A 17,741-nucleotide genomic window follows, 5' to 3' on the forward strand; every position below is an offset into this window, starting at 1 on the left:
GCTGTGTACTTCATAATATTTGTGAAGAGCATGGTGACAATTTCATTGAGGAGCACGACAGGCAGTTCAACATTCAGCCTCCAGGTCAGGTATTGCCTGAGCATGGTGAGCTGGAAGGGGCAGACATTAGGGCAGCCATAATGAGCTACTTCAACAGAAGAGAAGAATAAATGTTTGGACTGCATATATATTTCAATTGTGAAGAGTCCCCTATAGTCTCCTCCCTTAACTGTGTTCTGTTCTGTTTACCTGATAAAAGCTGCACATCTCATCAATTCAAGTTTGAGTTGTTATTCACATATTTAAAACTGAAGAACAAGAATACACGGATAAAAAATTATATTTTTATTAATAAATAGTTAAATATAAAAACAAGAATAAGTAGATAAATAATTATATTTTAAATTCATAAATAGTTAGATGGAACAATGTATATTTTATTTATTGGCTTGGGACTCCATCGCCGTCACCATGCGCCCCATAAGACCTAGCAGAGCGCCCGTATCTGCCTCCATTTTCTGCATCATCTCCCTGCTGAAATCTAAAAATCTTGTGTCCGCCTTCTCCATATAGACAATTAAGTCCTCGTTTGCACGCTTTCTTTTTCCTGTTCACAAAACAAAAAAATGGTGACAAACGTCAACTCGTGAAAACATTAACTTTTTACCTTTGTAGCCATGGTTACGGAAAGTTAGCTAAATAACAAGAGCTAACCTATCAGCTGTTTTATTAACTAGCTTCAGCTGCTAACGTCAACAACTTTAACGTTACCAAACGATTTAATGTAATGTTAAAAGGAGACACATTTAATAAATATATTAAATTACTTGACGTAATGAGAAGACCTACCTGAGGCAGCGAAACTTTGTCCGGCTGAATTCAGCACCCCCCTCACCTGACAAGCCGGTCTGTCACCTAATACCGACTCCAGGATGTCATAATATGGGCTTTTCTTAGGACGACCACTGCCACTTCGCCCAAGGTCCTTATTCTGGTCCCTATATTCTTTTTTTAATTTTTTTATTTTATTTATTAGTTGCTCAATACTTCTGTCGTAGCCAGCCGCGGCCATCTCCAGCTTTATATTTTCAAAAATTGGTTTCCTTCGAACGGCACCGTCTAATTTATTTTGAACCTCTGTGGTGGACCACAGAGCCAGTAAACATTTCGTTTCCTCCTCAGACCATTGCTGTTTTAGTTTTGCGTCCATTGTGTTACTGTAGCTGTTGTACTGGTCTTTTTTTAGAAGTGGTGGCGTAATGTATAGGCCTATTGTTTTGGCACGGGACGGGACGATAATCCCGCCCCCTGGCACCCGACGTCATCGGTTCTTGTTTCTGGCCCACCTTAATGTTGGTGCTGAGTTGGAACCTGTTTTTTGGAACCGGAGCCAGGTTTATTTGTGTAGAAAACCGAAGAACTGGTTCGAGAATTGGAACCAGCCCAGAATCAGCACCGGCCCGGATTTGGTGGAAAAGGGGTTTTAGCGACCAAACGCTCACTGCAGCCGCGTCATGGAAAGTTATATCTGACACAAAGGAATACTAAAACCATGTGTGATGATAAATGTGCGCCCACGGCTGCAGAACACTGACGCAAGAAAAATAATAGCATAAGAAGAAAAATAACGATATAAAAATAAATAATTGCCCATGTGTTCCTGTAGCTACATAAATAAAATGAATCATTACTATCACTCATTACGTTTTCACAAACATTCGGCATCTGCATGAGTTTACTTTAGATATAAAAACATCAACAACCCTGTGGTATTTCACAGATAACAGGGAAACTGACAGGTGTAATTGAACTCGGCTGGAACCTCATCAAGAGATCGAGGCTCCACCTTAGTCTATATGTAAAGGCGTTGCTGAAGTCCACGCGAGTGAGACACCATGGCTGCAATACAGCATATTCTTGCTGCTAATCAACAGCATCGCCGTGCGCGAAGCCAGACAGTTTATATAAATTCTCCCCACTGAATGGGCTGTCCAGTCCAAGTACCGGCTTCCCCGTATGGAGATCCAACGCCTCGTCACGCTAGTGTCACCACACATCCGGAGGGCAACCCGCTGCAATTTTGCCCTCATCCCGGAGGTGCAGCTCCTGGCCTTGCTGCGTTTTTACGCAGTGGGTGTCAGAAATATTAATCTATCAAGCATTGCACAGTCAGTCGGTGAACAAGTTTAAGAAAGCTTTATTGCTTGTGGCCGGCCCACAAGGAGACAAAACATCACACCCCATTGTGCTACAAGTTTGTCCACTAGCATGTTGTGCTAGCTAGCTATTTAAGCAGCCCCACTCTTTACAGTCATTGGTTAAGACAAAAGCATGCAAATGTTCCATTGCTCTTCTTCATTGGCTCCTTGCATAGACCTGGCGCGCGCGTGTGTGCGTGCGTGTTTGAGTGTGTGCGTGTGTGTGCCTTTGACCCCTGTAAGCTTGACCACATGATTTACCCAACACAGATAAGGCCAGACATCTTTTATGGCCTCTCCAGTAAGAGAGAGTGGTCAGCCCAAGTCACCTTGTTTACGTATGCCTCATGTTACCCAAAGTCCAGATTTGGGGGTAGGCTTCTCTCTACACACAAGGAATGCTGAACACAGAATCATTCTTATACAGGATAAATGTGTTACATCTTCAATTTTTCCAACATATCCCTCCTGTTTATCCTGAATAAAATGTGTTATTCCAAAGCCACGTCTACACACAGTCAATAAAATCCAAAATACATAAATCAAAATAATTCATAAAAATCCAAAATGTGTAATATTCAATAAGACTACTCAGCATTATAGTCTAGTAGTGTGAATGCTTGGACATGACGGAAGCCCATGGTATTGGGTAAAACCTGTCATCATGCAGCAGAATGGTCATTTGACGTCTCATGAGTTGGGCCTCATCTCAGATCTACTTCACACAAAATCAAATGGAAACAAAGATTGCAACAAAGACATCAATACAGAAATTATCAGGACATAAGAACATGCCTACTTGTTGTCTGCCTGGTCATCTCTAAAACCATCAAACATTCAGTAGACTGTCAGTCAGGTTTTTCTAAGACAGTCGAAACCAGGCCCTGATTGTGCTCTTCCTCTCCAGGTTAGGTGATAAGCATTTCTCTCCAAGTCAGGGAGTCATAAACCTCAGTTAACCAAACAAAAACCTGTTTAACCCTTAAGTCACCCAAGATTCTGTCTCCAGATGTACTCCCCCAGTCAAACTTATCTCCATTTTATAGATGGCAAAAGAAGCTCACCCTCCCCCGAAGGTGATCTCCTGCAGAGCAGTCAGGACTTTAGTTAAACAGACATTTCTCTCCAGCCTACTGCTAACTCTTTTACAACCTCTTCATGATAAAATATCTCTTTTGCACATCTCCTGAAATCTCCTTACATGTTCTCAATTTCTGTTTTCAAATTAATATCAACTTTCTGTTTCTCAAAAACTAAACATCAAGCTTTAATGCAACTCCCAAATAATACTTAATCAAGTCATATAAATGAAACAGTATTGTTATCACCTCTTCCGACAGTCTATAACTGTTCTCAAAACATTCAAACTTCTGCTCTGGAACATAACAAATCAACTGGAACATCTTTACGTAACTGGTAGAACGTATCATGATAGGAGTGTTTGTACCTAAATTTTAGTCCACAGAAAAGTTTCTCACTTATCTCAAGATTAAAACTTCACTTCTGAATCTCTACCATTTGCATTGTTACCAATGAAACAGTTACATCATTATATCCGTATTCATAGCACAATTTTGAATTGTTCATACATTTCTCAACATACAAAACGGGATGTCATTCCCAAGACAATTCCCATCATTATCAAAGTCCAATTGGCTGAAACTGATGCCATGATTGTGTGCATGGTGATTGTGTAATCTTCTCATAGAAAATGTAGTCTAGTTGATAAAAACGGCAACCTCAACGCACTGTACTATAGGCAAAGCACGGAGTTTTCCTTAATTTGACGTCAAACAAAATGCACGCTTGACTCACGTGTACCATGCCATCTCTGAAACTAGCCAGAATGACCCCGTTCACCTTGGGTCATTTTCCAGGACTTAACGTGTCAAATCGGTCACCACAATCCAGTCTCCTTAGGTCAGGGACCTCTCACTGGATTGAGACAGCATCTCTCTCCTGTCTGCAAATTTCAGAACAAAGTAGACTACACAGTAATTAAAATTACATTCTCACAGACGTCAGTTGAAAGCAACTGACTCGTCGTTGGCCCATTCCTTAATCATTACATTTCTTTAGCTCAATAAAGTACATGCATATCTTGTTCTCGCTCAAATCGGGGTATGCTAAAAAAGTTTTTTCTTAAAGTTTTTCTTGAATAGTTTGTAAATCCATTTCTTAATACTAGTTTGTTTTGCTTGTCTCAGCGGTGTTGTCTTTATCTGTCCTATTGTTTCCACTAGTGGCATCATACAGGAGCAATCACCTTTTCAAACCATAGTATAGGGAAGACTATTATGAATATTAGCAACAGTAAGCTACATATGGTACCACGAAGGTCACAATACTACGGATGAGGAAATAGGTCACCCATCCCTTCTACCTTTCCCTGCTTACGGTCTCCTATCTTTTTAGCCCATTTAGTCTACACCAGGGGTGTCAAACTCATTTCGCATCGTGGGCCACATACGGCCTAGGGAGATGTCAAGTGGGCCGGACCATTAAAATTATACCATACTCTGCTATAAATAACCAAAATATCATGTCTTTCTTCTGTGTTATCTAGTTTAATTGATATAAAGACCATATCGTATAAAGTCCGTCCAACCGCTTTAACAAGTAATGATCTCTTCGGTGGTGTAGTTGGTTAAAGCGTTGTACGACTACATATTGTTAATGCGAATCTGGGATCACAAGTTCGCGCCCCAGTCCAGTGAATCTCGTACGATATTCTTTAACTTTTACTGTGAGAAAATGACATAATTCTAAAGGCCTACGGATGTATCACAACATTTTAATGTGTGAGCACTAATATCAGATCAAAATGAACACATGTAGCCTTAATTAAATATTGAATAACGTAGGGTAGTCTACCGTCGGAGACAACCACTACGCCTCATTCAGCCAGTTTAAACGGCTGCTAGATGACGCTGTTCATTTTCAAAGCGCCGATAGTTCGGCTCTTTGGGCCGGCACAATCCGGAAGAAACCACCAAAGCTTCACAAGGCATCGTTCGCCCATCCCTAGTAGAGACCAAGGTATTAACAACGTCGTAACAAGCAGCAGATGGCGCATTGATACCGTCTGCTGTTTTCAGTCTGTCTCAGTGATGCGGCTTGTCTTCTACTCTGATGGAAAGAGTGCGCCCCTTAGCGGATAATCCATGAATTGCAGCGAATTAAAAATATTAATTCCATGTCTTATGCATTTTTTCCACTTTCAAATTATCCTGCGGGCCTGATCGAACCTCCTTGGGGGCCGGTTCCGGCCCGCGGGCCGTATGTTTGACACCCCTGATGTAAAGGCTACACTGTTAGGGCATTTAACTCTCCAAATATCTATGAGATTAAATCTAGTCATAAGGTTTTTTCAGACTCGTATTTGTTGAGTTCGGCCGACCTGGTGGCCACTTATCTATATCATAGTCCTGAATAATACTAAAATCCCCTCCCATAATTATGTAAGCCTTTGGATATTTGCCCAACCATTCTATACATTTATTTTCTATGACCTCCAGAAGATCATCATTGTATCCGTAAACATTGGCTGTAATAATAAACGTATCATTACAGATGAGTAGTAAACAAACAAAGTGCCCGTCTGAATCACAAAATGAATGCACAACTTCGCCATTAAACCAATTTTTCAGTGTCTTCACCCCGGCTGAATGTTCGGAATTGGGACAGAATTGAGATTTGGCATCATCGTCAAGCGAATGATATTTTTGAATATAACAAAAATCAGCCCTGTATTGTTTAGTCGCTTTGGAAGTGACTGGAAGTTGCTTTGGATAAAAGCGTCTGCTAAATGCATAAATGTAAATGTTTAGCGTATAGAAATAGTGCTTTTTGTTTGTATTTCGCATCCCCCTAGCGTAAAAAGATATTAAAGATAAATTCAACAGGTTGACAGAACAAATTGAAGAAATGCAAAAGTAGTATTTAGATGAAGATAAGAAAGAAGAATCAGAATAGATCAAGATCAGCACCCTTTAAGAGCCATTTTCACTAGGATAATCATTAGTTTATCAGTAAAAAAATTACATAAAAAGCTAGGCCTAAGCCTGTTCAACAACTCATCAACACTTTCAGCAACCTGCAGGCCATTTTCAAAAAACAACTAAGCACAGAATGTTGTAACCTTACTTTTGATGAGGATTACAACAGAAACATTTCTCATCAACCATCAACAAAACCTCTACCTCCAACAAGTATGCTGTTTTGCCCTCTCGTGCCTTTTTAATCTTCGGCCACAACTTCTGCCTTGATTCTCTGTCCTCCTTCATTATACCTAGTTGAAGTGCAGGCCATAATTTCGAAGGAACAGGCTGTTTTTTGCAGCTTTCCATACTGCATCCCTGTACCTTCTCACAACGAAGCGAATGATAGGTCTCGACTCGTTCTGGTGCTTGAACCCCAAGCGAAGCGCAACATCGATTGCAGCTGGCAGATCATCTTTTTCTTGTTGTAAGACTTCTTGACAGATACGAAGCACCTCCTCACGAACATCTTCCCTCGCTGCTTCTGGGATGCCGTGAAGTTTCAGGTTCCACCTTCTGCCATAACGTTCTAAATCAGTCACACACAAGCCAGGGTATTTTGCTCACTTACCTTCACACGTTTTTCAATACATCCCATTTTCTCTTTTAGAGCCTTGATTTCTGCACGTGTTGCTTCAGCAATTCCTTCTAAGGCGTCGCATCTGGTGTTAATGAGACTGGCTAGTTTATTAACAATTTCGTCAGACTTCAAGCTATCTGTATTTGTTTTGGTGAGTGTAGGTTTTTTGGCTAACAGAGGTTTACTGGGTGTAATTGGAAGTAATGGATATTCGTCAACGTTGTCCAACTCTTGTAACATACCGTCTTCGTAATCACGATCGTTGCTAACTAGCATGCTATCATTGTTCGCCGAAGCAGCATTTTGTCGTTTTTGTGCTGATTTGGGCATTTTGCTCAGACGTTATAATTCACAAAAATATGCCGAAACACTTTACTATCCCACTTATCGACAGATAATGGCCCAAAACCAGGTTAATCCTATTCGAACTACATTTTATGCTGAGAGCTCGAAAGTTCTGTCCATTCACACCGCCATCTTACCGGCCCCCCCTAGCTACTCGTGCATGCTTGCAACTAGCTGTACACGTCATAATTTGCGACAACCAGTCGCGAGCGTTTGAGCTAATGCATGGCAGTGGAGTTAGAAAACTGGCCGAATGGGGTACAAGTCCGATCAAGAAGCAGGGAGTCAGATGGCTGAGCGGTGAGGGAGTCGGGCTAGTAATCAGAAGGTTGCCGGATCGATTCCCCGCCGCGCCACATGATGTTGTGTCCTTGGGCAAGGCACTTCACCCTACTTGCCTCGGGGGGAATGTCCCTGTACTTACTGTAAGTCGCTCTGGATAAGAGCGTCTGCCAAAATGACTAAATGTAAATGTAAGAAGCAGATACATCATGTGAACTTTACAAACAAATATTAGTACTGTATAGTATTCCTTGCACTTGGTTTTTAGAAATATAGGCCTATTCTAGATGGAACATACATTTCACATATGACTCAGACTCACTAAATATACGTTGTTCTTTTTGGTTAATGTTTTTAGTATTACTGCGTAAGTATTGTGTAGGATTAAAGAAACTGTACACTGTAAACCCGAACTTGTTGTTTCAACTCAAAAATTCAAGTGTCCATGCTGCCTTGAAATTTTATGTCAAGATAACTAAGACAATAAGTTAACTTAAATAGATATTTCTAGTTGACTCAACTCCATCTTCAGTCTATATTACTTGAAACCTTTAGTTGACATAACTTCATCTTGAGTCAAAACTACTTAAATGTATTAGTTGATTAAACTTAAATAGCAGTATAAGTAACATACATTTTCTTGTTGATGTAACTACAAAACTAGTGAGATGTACTTACATTTATGAACTGATTGAAGACAAACCCCAATCAAGATGACATAAATTTAAAAGTTGATTTAACTGCAATACTAGTGAGTTGTACTTACATTTATGAACTTATTGAATATAAACCTCAATCAAGTTTACATACATTTACAAGTTAATTTAACTGATGTACTAGTTATTTGCACTTACCAATATCTTAAATACTCTTATTAAGATCTACTTACATTTCTAAGTGGATAATATTTCTCTTTTTAACCTGTAAAAACATTGCTCAATACATATTATCTGCATACATCACATTTCATTACGTCTAAGGATTTTTTTTCAAGAGTAAATGACGAGCCTTTACACCAGACATTCTGGCAGTCACAGATCAACAGTTTTATTGTAGGCCTACCTTTTTCTTTTTTTTTACTGAAGATGAAATCTTCACATATAAAAAAATACAAAACAGTAACAAGTTACAACTGTACCGACATTTCATCAAAATAACAAATCTGTACTGTTGAGGATTTTTACAGCCCTTTTCTGCATATATTATTTTGTTACCAATTGTATTATGCACACATATTCGCAAAATACTTGTTATTTTAATGAATTTAATTTAGGTATCAATCCTAAAATTATTTCCTCCCCCAAATTTCTCCTACAGATTTGTATTGTGATAACATTAGTTGGCATTCAACAATTTGCTTTTACAAATAGTGCAACAAAACATAAAAAAGGGATGCAGGGGGAAAACTAGTCTGAAAATATGCATTTCAAGTTGTAAATGACTACCAAAAATACACATTATATATAGGTGGTGTCAACTTGAAAAAATAATAATTTGTTGCCATGCAACTATGTGGATTTACAAAAAGTGCATAAAAAATTATCAGCAAGTAAACAACCCAGAATTGTCTGTATTGCTGTCCCCCACATCTAGACAGTGTCTAAATCTTCTACAGCGGTGACATTTGGTTGTTACCAAAACACAGTAAACTCTGCTTGAACTCTTAAACATGCACGGTTTCAACAACTTAAGTTCTTACACCATGAACCAATGCAGAACCTTGCTTTGTTCAGATCGCAAACACCTGACCTTAAATGAGTCCATTTAACACTCAACAATGTTCACTTTTGCGTAAACTGTGCTTTTTAAGCTTACATTTTCTTCCTCAAGAGTCGGTTTTTTAAGCCATGAACCAAGACAGAGCATTGCCCTCCACCAATGTCCATAAGCACCTTCTGAATAACTTCAAAAGTGTACCTAAGGCCCCTGGGGTAGTCGATGTTAAGGGCAAAGAGCAGACCCATCAGCAGTGCCACAGCAGTTGGGAAATCACTTATGCTTGGAAAGATGATCTCTTCCTCGAGGACCACTGCGAAACGGACCAGCTCATCAATCTGTGCCACCATGAGGATGCCGACTGCCATTCCCTTTGTCCAGTCCTCCTCTGCATCTGTGACCTACACAAAGTGGACAAATATGTAAAAAAAATATAAAACTTTACTGATACCCATGGGGAATTTCAGGTTTCATAACAACAGCAGTAACAGATACCAATATTAGGGAGTGCACAATTCTGCCATATTGGCCAATTTAAATAAATTCCCAAAAAATGTAGATAACTTATTTTGTGATCCATTAAGTATGGTTCAAACACTTGTGACAAGATATATTGGAACTTTTCTTTAATTGTAATATGAATTGGGAGAAGCATTACAAATAAAATCACGTGGGACATTTTTAAACAGATTAAAGGCAGAGTATGCAACATTTACGATAAAACAAAGTAGAGTCACACTAATAATCCCTCTCAATGATCACTTCTGCCGCTCTAGAATGTGTGGTGCTGGTTTATCTGGTGTGGTCCGGTAAATTATTATTGAAAAACATACCTGTACTTTCTTGTACAGTGTGGACCCATCTTTAAAGTAGTGGGGGAGCCCCATCAAAACAACTGCCCTTTGCCTTTGGTTGGAACCCTGTAAAAATAATAAACATACAGATGGGATGTCTTAGACCAGAAATCAGAATATAATTCTAAGTGATGTTATATATTCTACTTAAGTCTTCATACTTGTTTCAGTTCAGAAATAGTCAATATGTTCGGAAAAGATGGCTATTGGACTAAAATGAAATAAATAACTTTTCATTATAGAAGTATGCCAAAAGTTCTAGCTCAAAATGTGAGTCTACAAGAGGTTTTGAAACTATTGCTCTATGATCTGTAACACATGGGAAGGTTATGGACTAGATAGATAGACAAAAAATGGATTAGGTAGATTTAATTGGCTTTGTGTAAACAGACTTATCCACGGACGTCAATGTCCAGAGTCCTCAAAAGGCTGTTCAGCTCCACCAGACCCATCCTGGCCCTGTACACCCCAAGGAACCTCAGTAGATACTTGTCAAGGCCAGCGAAGAGGGAGTCTTTCAGGTCAACAGACGTAAGGCGAGCAAACTCTGCTTCAATCTGGTAGGCAGAAAAAAGCAAAGGAACACAAGCGGTTGGCTGTAAATTCAATTACTTTACTGTTGTTGCAGAAAAACATGTTTTAAATCGATGCATTTTTTATACCAAATTATTCATGACTGATTAACCATTCTTAAATAAATTATTTAGCAAATCTTAAGCAATTTCAAATCTGATCCACCTAACCGCATCTGAAATAGAAAAATACTTTTACCTGACGTTCAGAGAACAGTGCCGGCCATCTTTCTCTGACATCCGCCACAGGTGGCTCATCCTCCACAATTTCTTTTCTCCGTAAAGAAAAAGTGCTGGTCATCAATCCTTTTATTTTCTGCCAATCAATTTTCCTTTTCTTCATTTCGGTGACCATCTCGGTTCTTTCCTCTTCGAGGGAACGTTGTGTTTTTCCCACTGGAATGTCTGGCAGGAAATTGACTTCAGATTTTCTGGCCCTCTTAAGTTTTCCTTTCCCAGGTGTACCTGAAGAGCGTGAGTTGATCTTGAGCTCTGGGCATCCAGCCAATCATAGCTTCTGTCTGAAGTTTCCCATTTTGAACTTCAAGCTAAATTTCCAACAGTACCAACCGCTGACAGATCCTGGTTCCCTCAGACAGGGATGTTTGTCGACGAGAGCTTGTGACACCAAGTCATAATCTTCCCGTGTTGGGTATGCGTTGTGGACATAGATGGCTTCCGCTATTTTATCCAAAATGTCTGATTTTGTGTCTTTGGACACATCAAGAAGGGTTCCATCTTCATGGAAGGCTTCATTTCCTTTCTTCAACTTAAGTTCCACATCATACGAAAAAGTAGGGATGTCAAATGGCTGTGGCAGCTGACGGGTATGACTGGCAGAGGGGATGGGGCTTCCCTCAGAGGATGTGGATAGGCTTGCCGTGTCTAAGGTTGAGTCTGTATGATAGGATTCAAGATTCTTGCTGTATACTTTCAAAGTCACTTTGTCCTTAGGCAGCTCTGACATGCTACTCAAGTTGCAAAGCTCATTATCGAACTCCGGATCTTGGAACTGCACCACCAAGTCACCTTCCAATCCAAGCTTGTTCTTCAGCATCAAGTGAAGGCCATCAACAGTCTCTGGCATGCTGTCAATTGTTATCCTCCGGATGTCGTCTTGGCTAAGGATGACGCGCAGCAACATGGTGAATCCCAACTAATAAAAAATAGAAATTATGTTACAAAAATGGTTGTGTCATGATCAGATATCATAAATTGGCCTATGGATATCATACGAGTAACTTCAAGGTGAAATAAAATGTTAAATTTTTGTTCTGCCAGACTATAAATTGAATGCCTTAATTAAACCCTATGAAATACCTGAAAATTGGTTTTCAAATTTTGTATATTTTGGCAGTAAAGCTTAAGGTAGAGTCAGCGATTCGGGGGAGAATGCTTACCATAATCAGTGAATTTCTCCTCACGATCTGCTACCTGTCCGTACTCTTTGCTGCAAAAAAATGCAGTGGGAATACAAAGCCTAGGCTCTATAAAGTGGCATGTTGCTAGCTATGGTGGCCCCTTTGTTTACATTACAGTTTACAGAACCTAGGCTGTGTATTACCATTGGATTTTACTATTGCTCACAAAGTACGGACATGTAGTAGATCATGATAGTAGTAGATATTCACTGACAAAACAACAACAAGGGTCAGGGTTAGTGTACAATTACAAGTATTCACAAGACAATCAGCAAAATTATCACCTCAGTGCAGTAGGGATGCCTTCGGAGAAATCAGGTGTCTTCCTTGCACGGTGTAGGCTGACAGAGGAGCGTAGTGGTTCAGCTCTGCAGGTTCGACCACAACCAGTTGGAGATCATCAGCGCTGCAAACTTCAAAACATCTGAAGTGGTCCAGGTACCAGGCAGAGAAAGGTTGAAGAATAAAGAATGCCTTGTTGTCCACTACCACAATGTACAGAATTTGACAGAAATCAGGAAGTCCGCTTGTGCTTCCAAATGATACATACATTCCCTTTACATATTTTGTCCCATGTATAAAGGCTGTTGTTGCAAGTGATGCACTGGTCAGATGACTGAATTTGTGCTGAATAGCTTGTCTGACTGAGGTTGACAGATTTTCAAGGGAACTGTATGTTGCTCTTTCTACTTCCACTGCTGGCTTGAACAGGCACGGCATGTCAAAAAAGTATGACAACATAAGTTGGTGTCTGTTGGCCAAGGATAAAACAATGTTCTTGAAGTTATTTAGATCACGGACCGCTTTCTTGAAAAAGTTATGTTTAGCTTCAAAGCGAAATGTCCAGAAGTCAACCACAGGTCCAAAGCATCGAATTAGACAGGGATAATGTTCAAGGAAATGATGTTTGGGTTTGAGTTTTACATCAGGAAATACTTCTATTAAAAGTGTCCTATGTTCAAAGATCTTTGCTTCCAAGTAAGAGAGGCTTTCTTCTGTGAAAGTGGACGATACCAAGATTTCAACAATGTCTTTCAGTTCGAGAATCACAGACCAAGCGTTATCATTTTCAGGAACAACATCACCAATAATTAATGGCAACAACCTTAACAGAGTCCAATTCTCATGGCCATTCCCTCCTATTGTTCCAACCAAATGAAAAGTTACTGGAATCTTCTGAGGGCAATTGGTTTTGTCTGAGAACTTATAAGGGAAGTGCTGTATGGCAGTATTTAAATAATCTACAGTGAAATATTTCTTATCAATTAATTTTTTCAAACACAAACACAGCTCAAAGGGTACAATGCCTTCCAACAGGTCGTGCAAAAAGTCAGGTGGAAACCCTGTGATGCAATGAAAGTACTGTAGCTCATTTAGAACACAGTCCCTTTTTACCCCATTCACACTTTTCAAAGTCACATTTTCTTTAAGCTCAGAGAGGTCTAGGTTATGCGACTCTCTTGTTCTCAATACAAATGCACCACTTCTTACAGAACAAGTTTGAATATCTTTACGACTTGCAAGGCAAAATCTGCAAAACTTGTCCACATTAAATGATTCTTGAAAGCCAGCAAAAGAATGTGCCCCCAAATTATCTGATGAAATGTAGAGTACTGTGCCTCTGACACTAGTTCCCAATCTGTTGATGTAAATTCCTTGATTTTCAAGCAATTTTAGATCTCTTAGTAATGGTTGAACAATTGGACTGTAACCAAATGTTTTAACATCTTGACTTTTGCATAGGGCAGCCAGATATATAGTAGATAATGATGATCTGTCTCTTACAGGTAAATTAGCAATTATCCAATAGATGGCACACAATTTATGTTTTTTTCTGGATGTCCCTAAAGGATTACAGACTTCGAAATCATCAATATACAAGCCCAGAGAAATACTCAGATCTTCACCAGAAATAAGTGGATTTTCTTTACAGTATGATGCATCAGAAAATGATGTATAATGGCCAGATTGTGATTTTTGGCTTTCTTCTAAAACTCTGTCAAGTACATCACCCCTATTTAACAATACTTGAAGAACACCCAAGATTGACACATAAACAAATGTTCGTTTTGATGACAAATCTAAAACGAATTCAACTGGGTTAATAACACTGAAGTTCTCTTTGAAAAATGATAGCCTTCTTTTGTCAGTTCCCAAAGACCCACCTTCAGAAAGACAGCTAAAATGATTAGCCTGGCACAAAGTATCTTTAACTATATTTAAAGTGTTTTCATCAATGGTACAACCATGCTGCCTCAATGCTTTATCAAGAGTGTTTTTGTTTAGCTCACCAACTAAAACACCAATATCCCTCAATTCTGTAACTATTTGCTGAACCGCTGTCTTTGAGACATGCAAAACTCTTTGCAATCGCAGAAATAAAGATGCAAGTCTTGCCTGAACTGTATCAGTGTTAACCTCCTGCTCATTTATATTCTCACCCCCAGAAAATTCAGCATCACTGATATCTGACTGCACTTGATCAACCAGGTGCTCCTCATTTACATTTGTTTGAATAACAAGCTCAGATTTCAAGTCTTGCAGTGTGACATTGTTATGAAAACGAATTTTGTGTGAAGTAAAGGTAGAGTAAACACTTGATTTGAAAGAACAATGATTTAAGGGGCAGGTAACAGTCTCTTTGCTTTTAAGATGTTTCCCAAGATGAGAGAAATACTGTTTTATAGTCACTGGATCATTGAAATTGCATAACTGACAGTTGGTCAGTGGTTTTTCAGAGATTGTTGTGATCGGAAAACTAGATGACAGTCACTGTAGATACAGGGCAATGGACAGTTTCTTCCAAAATGTCCATGGACAGCTCTATAATGTTCAATTATTCTTCTACGATTTTCTGAGAAGTAAGTACAATACTTACAAATCCACCGCATTTACGTTTGCATTCAAAACATGTAGACCTGGAAAAAGAAAGAAAAGATAATTAGGAAAGATATTTTACTTTAATAAGCATTTTATATTTCTCAAATAAATTTACAAAATAAAAAACCTACATTTGCATTTTCAGCATGTAAAACTGGAAACAGAAGGGAGAAAAAAGGAGAATTAGGATTAGAATTAGGACAGATATGTGACTTGGTAGTTAAATAACCATTTCCTATTTACATACAACAGTACACATATCTCCATAATAAGTCTAAAAGTTCAGTGTAAAAGACAGTTAAGCTGATATTGATTTATTTGTATTGATTTATTTGTTAATGATTCTTAAAATGCCAGGGCAATTCATAACAAATATAGCACTTTCTCATTTCTATTCAAAGGGGCATCTTAAAGCATGCCACGTGCACCGGTCTTGTAAATGGCAAAGTTCCATTTACAATACTTTAAATCTATTGGGAGCTATTGAAGACCGCTGAATAACGCTATGGTCCAATTCAACCTTGTCATGCGTGTGCGCGCGCGCACAGGTCCGCGGCCAGCCAAGAATAAATACAACACGGAGAGACAGAGAAAAATAAACAACACCGGTCGGATGTATTGTGTTCTACTGCCCGCACTTCCTATCAGCGTTCTTCCCCTGTCTTAAATGTAGGTTAACTAAAACAGTTAAAGAAAGCGAAGTGGAGGTGGCATTAGAGCACTCCACTCTCTCCCCTCCCTTCTCCTCACACAAGCACAGCAAGTAGGCAGACACTAAAATGAGAAATAACTCCTGACGCTATAAACAGTTGTAGAGCCGACGTCGTTTAGTTCACAAATGCCACTAGGAAATGGACTATTAAAAAAATTAAAATATGATGCGGTTGTTACTAACCCATGAGTCTGCGATGCCCAGCTCTGGCATCGCAGACTGGAGCGGAGAAGTCGTTTCTGGTGTTTGAACTAACAGGCGACGAGGGCGCTGTGTGTAGGCCACAATCCGGCAGCCATTTTAACGGTGCCGCCTCGTGTAAAACGCTAGCGTTAGGCCTACTTGTTGACATTTTTTAATTCGTTTTTTTGCCACCAGTGACAATGAAAAGTACAACTTTCGATGTAATTTAATGTCATTACACTCGATATTTACTGTGCTGTCGAACATATATGTTTAAGTAGGCTAGCTAGTAGGCTAGTTAAGTGGTTAAGAAAAACTGCTCAGTGTAAAGCTTGCATTTTTTTCAGTTAAGTTTACAATTAACGAGTATCACGGAATACCAAACACATTAAATGTTTCAGAAGTATTACATGTATGTTTATAAGAATTTGCACTCACCTTCTGTCAAGTAAAAGAGTCCAAAAAGATGGCGGCAGTGCCTTCCCGTTCCAGGTGGATTCAAAGTCATGGAGGCACGCGTGAAGTCGTACCACGTGACTCTCAGCGTACAACGTGATGACGCATAAACGACCAATTTTAGCCTGGTTTTTTAACTCAACTAGGACTTTCTAGCTAACATAACATTGATTTTCAATTTGGTTAACTTCCATGTAGTTGAGGCGCTGTTAATTGATTATTTGAAGTTATATCAACTTTCTACACACACCCATGTCATATTGACAAGAAAACATTTGTTAAGATAACAAAAAAGCGAAATCCGGGTTTACAGTGTAAACTTGAATATCTGGCTCCATCGTTGTTCTAACTCGGCAAAGCAAGCTAAACTAGAGAGCATACAATTTCTGGGGAAATTGTGAGGGTGTGCTTGCGGCTGCCCCAGCTGCCCATAGTCTCCTGGTGTTTACATATTTTAAAAAGCATTTAAGTGTATGACTGCAGTTCTGAGCATTGTGTTCCCTTGATAACAATTTTCCAATAATTTTGTAAGAATAACGTGTATCACTCAGATGGAGGAGAGGTGATACTAGTTGGTTGGAAGAGAAGGAGGCCAAATGTAGCTCATGAAGATGTAGCGCTCAGTAGGTAACTTAGTAAATTGTAATCAGATATAAACAACTTATTGGTTGCCCAACAAGAGGAACACACAGCATCTGCTTCTTCAACACCTTAATCCTCTCGAGGCACCTGTTGCACCTGGTCATGAGGTTGTAGGCTATGGGACGTCTAATATTGCATTTGTCTAATTATGTGTAGGACAGTGTTTCTCAAGTGGTAGGACATATTGATTCATAAAAGCATCTTAATGTGTCAACGTCAATATATTAATGTTTTCTGTTATTTTAAAGCAAGCTCAGAGACGTATGAATGTGGAGTTGCTCGCTATAGAGTAGGACACCGTGAGCTGAGCTTCATGACACACTTCAAAGATGTAAAGATGGTACCATTTAACCCTGTAAGACCCCATGGTTGTAAAATTACAATGGCACTTTGAACGGTCAAATATTTAATTTTTTTACATTTTGGGTGGCTCTTAAAAGAGTCGTTGTTGTGTGTGCTGTGGCTAGCACAAGAGTCGTCGGAGACCGTCTTGGATGTTTCCCAAGAACACATTGTTTCCAACGTGATCAAGGTGGACATCGTCGGGTCGGTACATCTACACGAAACCGTGTCGTATTTGGGGGTGTTGAATGCTCCCCATCCCACGGTCGGCCAGGAAGCTAGACACCGCTGCGTTGACTCGACGTCTTGCCCTGTCAATACCAGAAGCGCTGGTGCTCCTCTGATACCTCCAGACGCAGCGTTCCAGGATATCCGAAAACACCAGCAGAGTGTTTGGGAACATCTCCATGGCCCCCAGGTCTCGCTTCATCCGCCTCGTCAAGTCTAGCCCGGTCACTTGGCTGAGGTTGTTTCCCCCGACGTGGAGCACCATTATGTCCGGGCTGTGAAGCATGCCA

At 39.7% G+C, this 17,741-nt stretch overlaps 2 protein-coding genes across 2 annotated transcripts; both read right to left on the minus strand.

Annotated features, from left to right (window-relative positions):
* Window positions 1–437: 437 nt before the first annotated feature.
* Window positions 438–1,210, minus strand: si:dkey-261j15.2 (uncharacterized protein LOC794828 homolog). Its single transcript, XM_047024209.1, has 2 exons — window positions 850–1,210; window positions 438–607 (listed from the first exon to the last, which is right to left on the minus strand). The coding sequence occupies exons 1-2, from the start codon at window positions 1,208–1,210 to the stop codon at window positions 438–440; spliced, it is 531 nt and encodes a 176-aa protein (XP_046880165.1).
* An 8,046-nt stretch (window positions 1,211–9,256) lies between these two features.
* On the minus strand, window positions 9,257–15,500 carry LOC124470370. Its single transcript, XM_047024210.1, has 5 exons — window positions 15,438–15,500; window positions 10,787–11,014; window positions 10,420–10,572; window positions 9,995–10,081; window positions 9,257–9,562 (listed from the first exon to the last, which is right to left on the minus strand). Exons 2-5 carry the CDS (start codon window positions 10,940–10,942, stop codon window positions 9,257–9,259), a joined length of 702 nt encoding a protein of 233 aa, XP_046880166.1. The 5' UTR covers window positions 10,943–11,014; window positions 15,438–15,500.
* Window positions 15,501–17,741: the final 2,241 nt, after the last annotated feature.

Source organism: Hypomesus transpacificus, chromosome 8 (assembly GCF_021917145.1).
Source record: "Hypomesus transpacificus isolate Combined female chromosome 8, fHypTra1, whole genome shotgun sequence".
Taxonomy (NCBI): Eukaryota; Metazoa; Chordata; class Actinopteri; order Osmeriformes; family Osmeridae; genus Hypomesus; species Hypomesus transpacificus.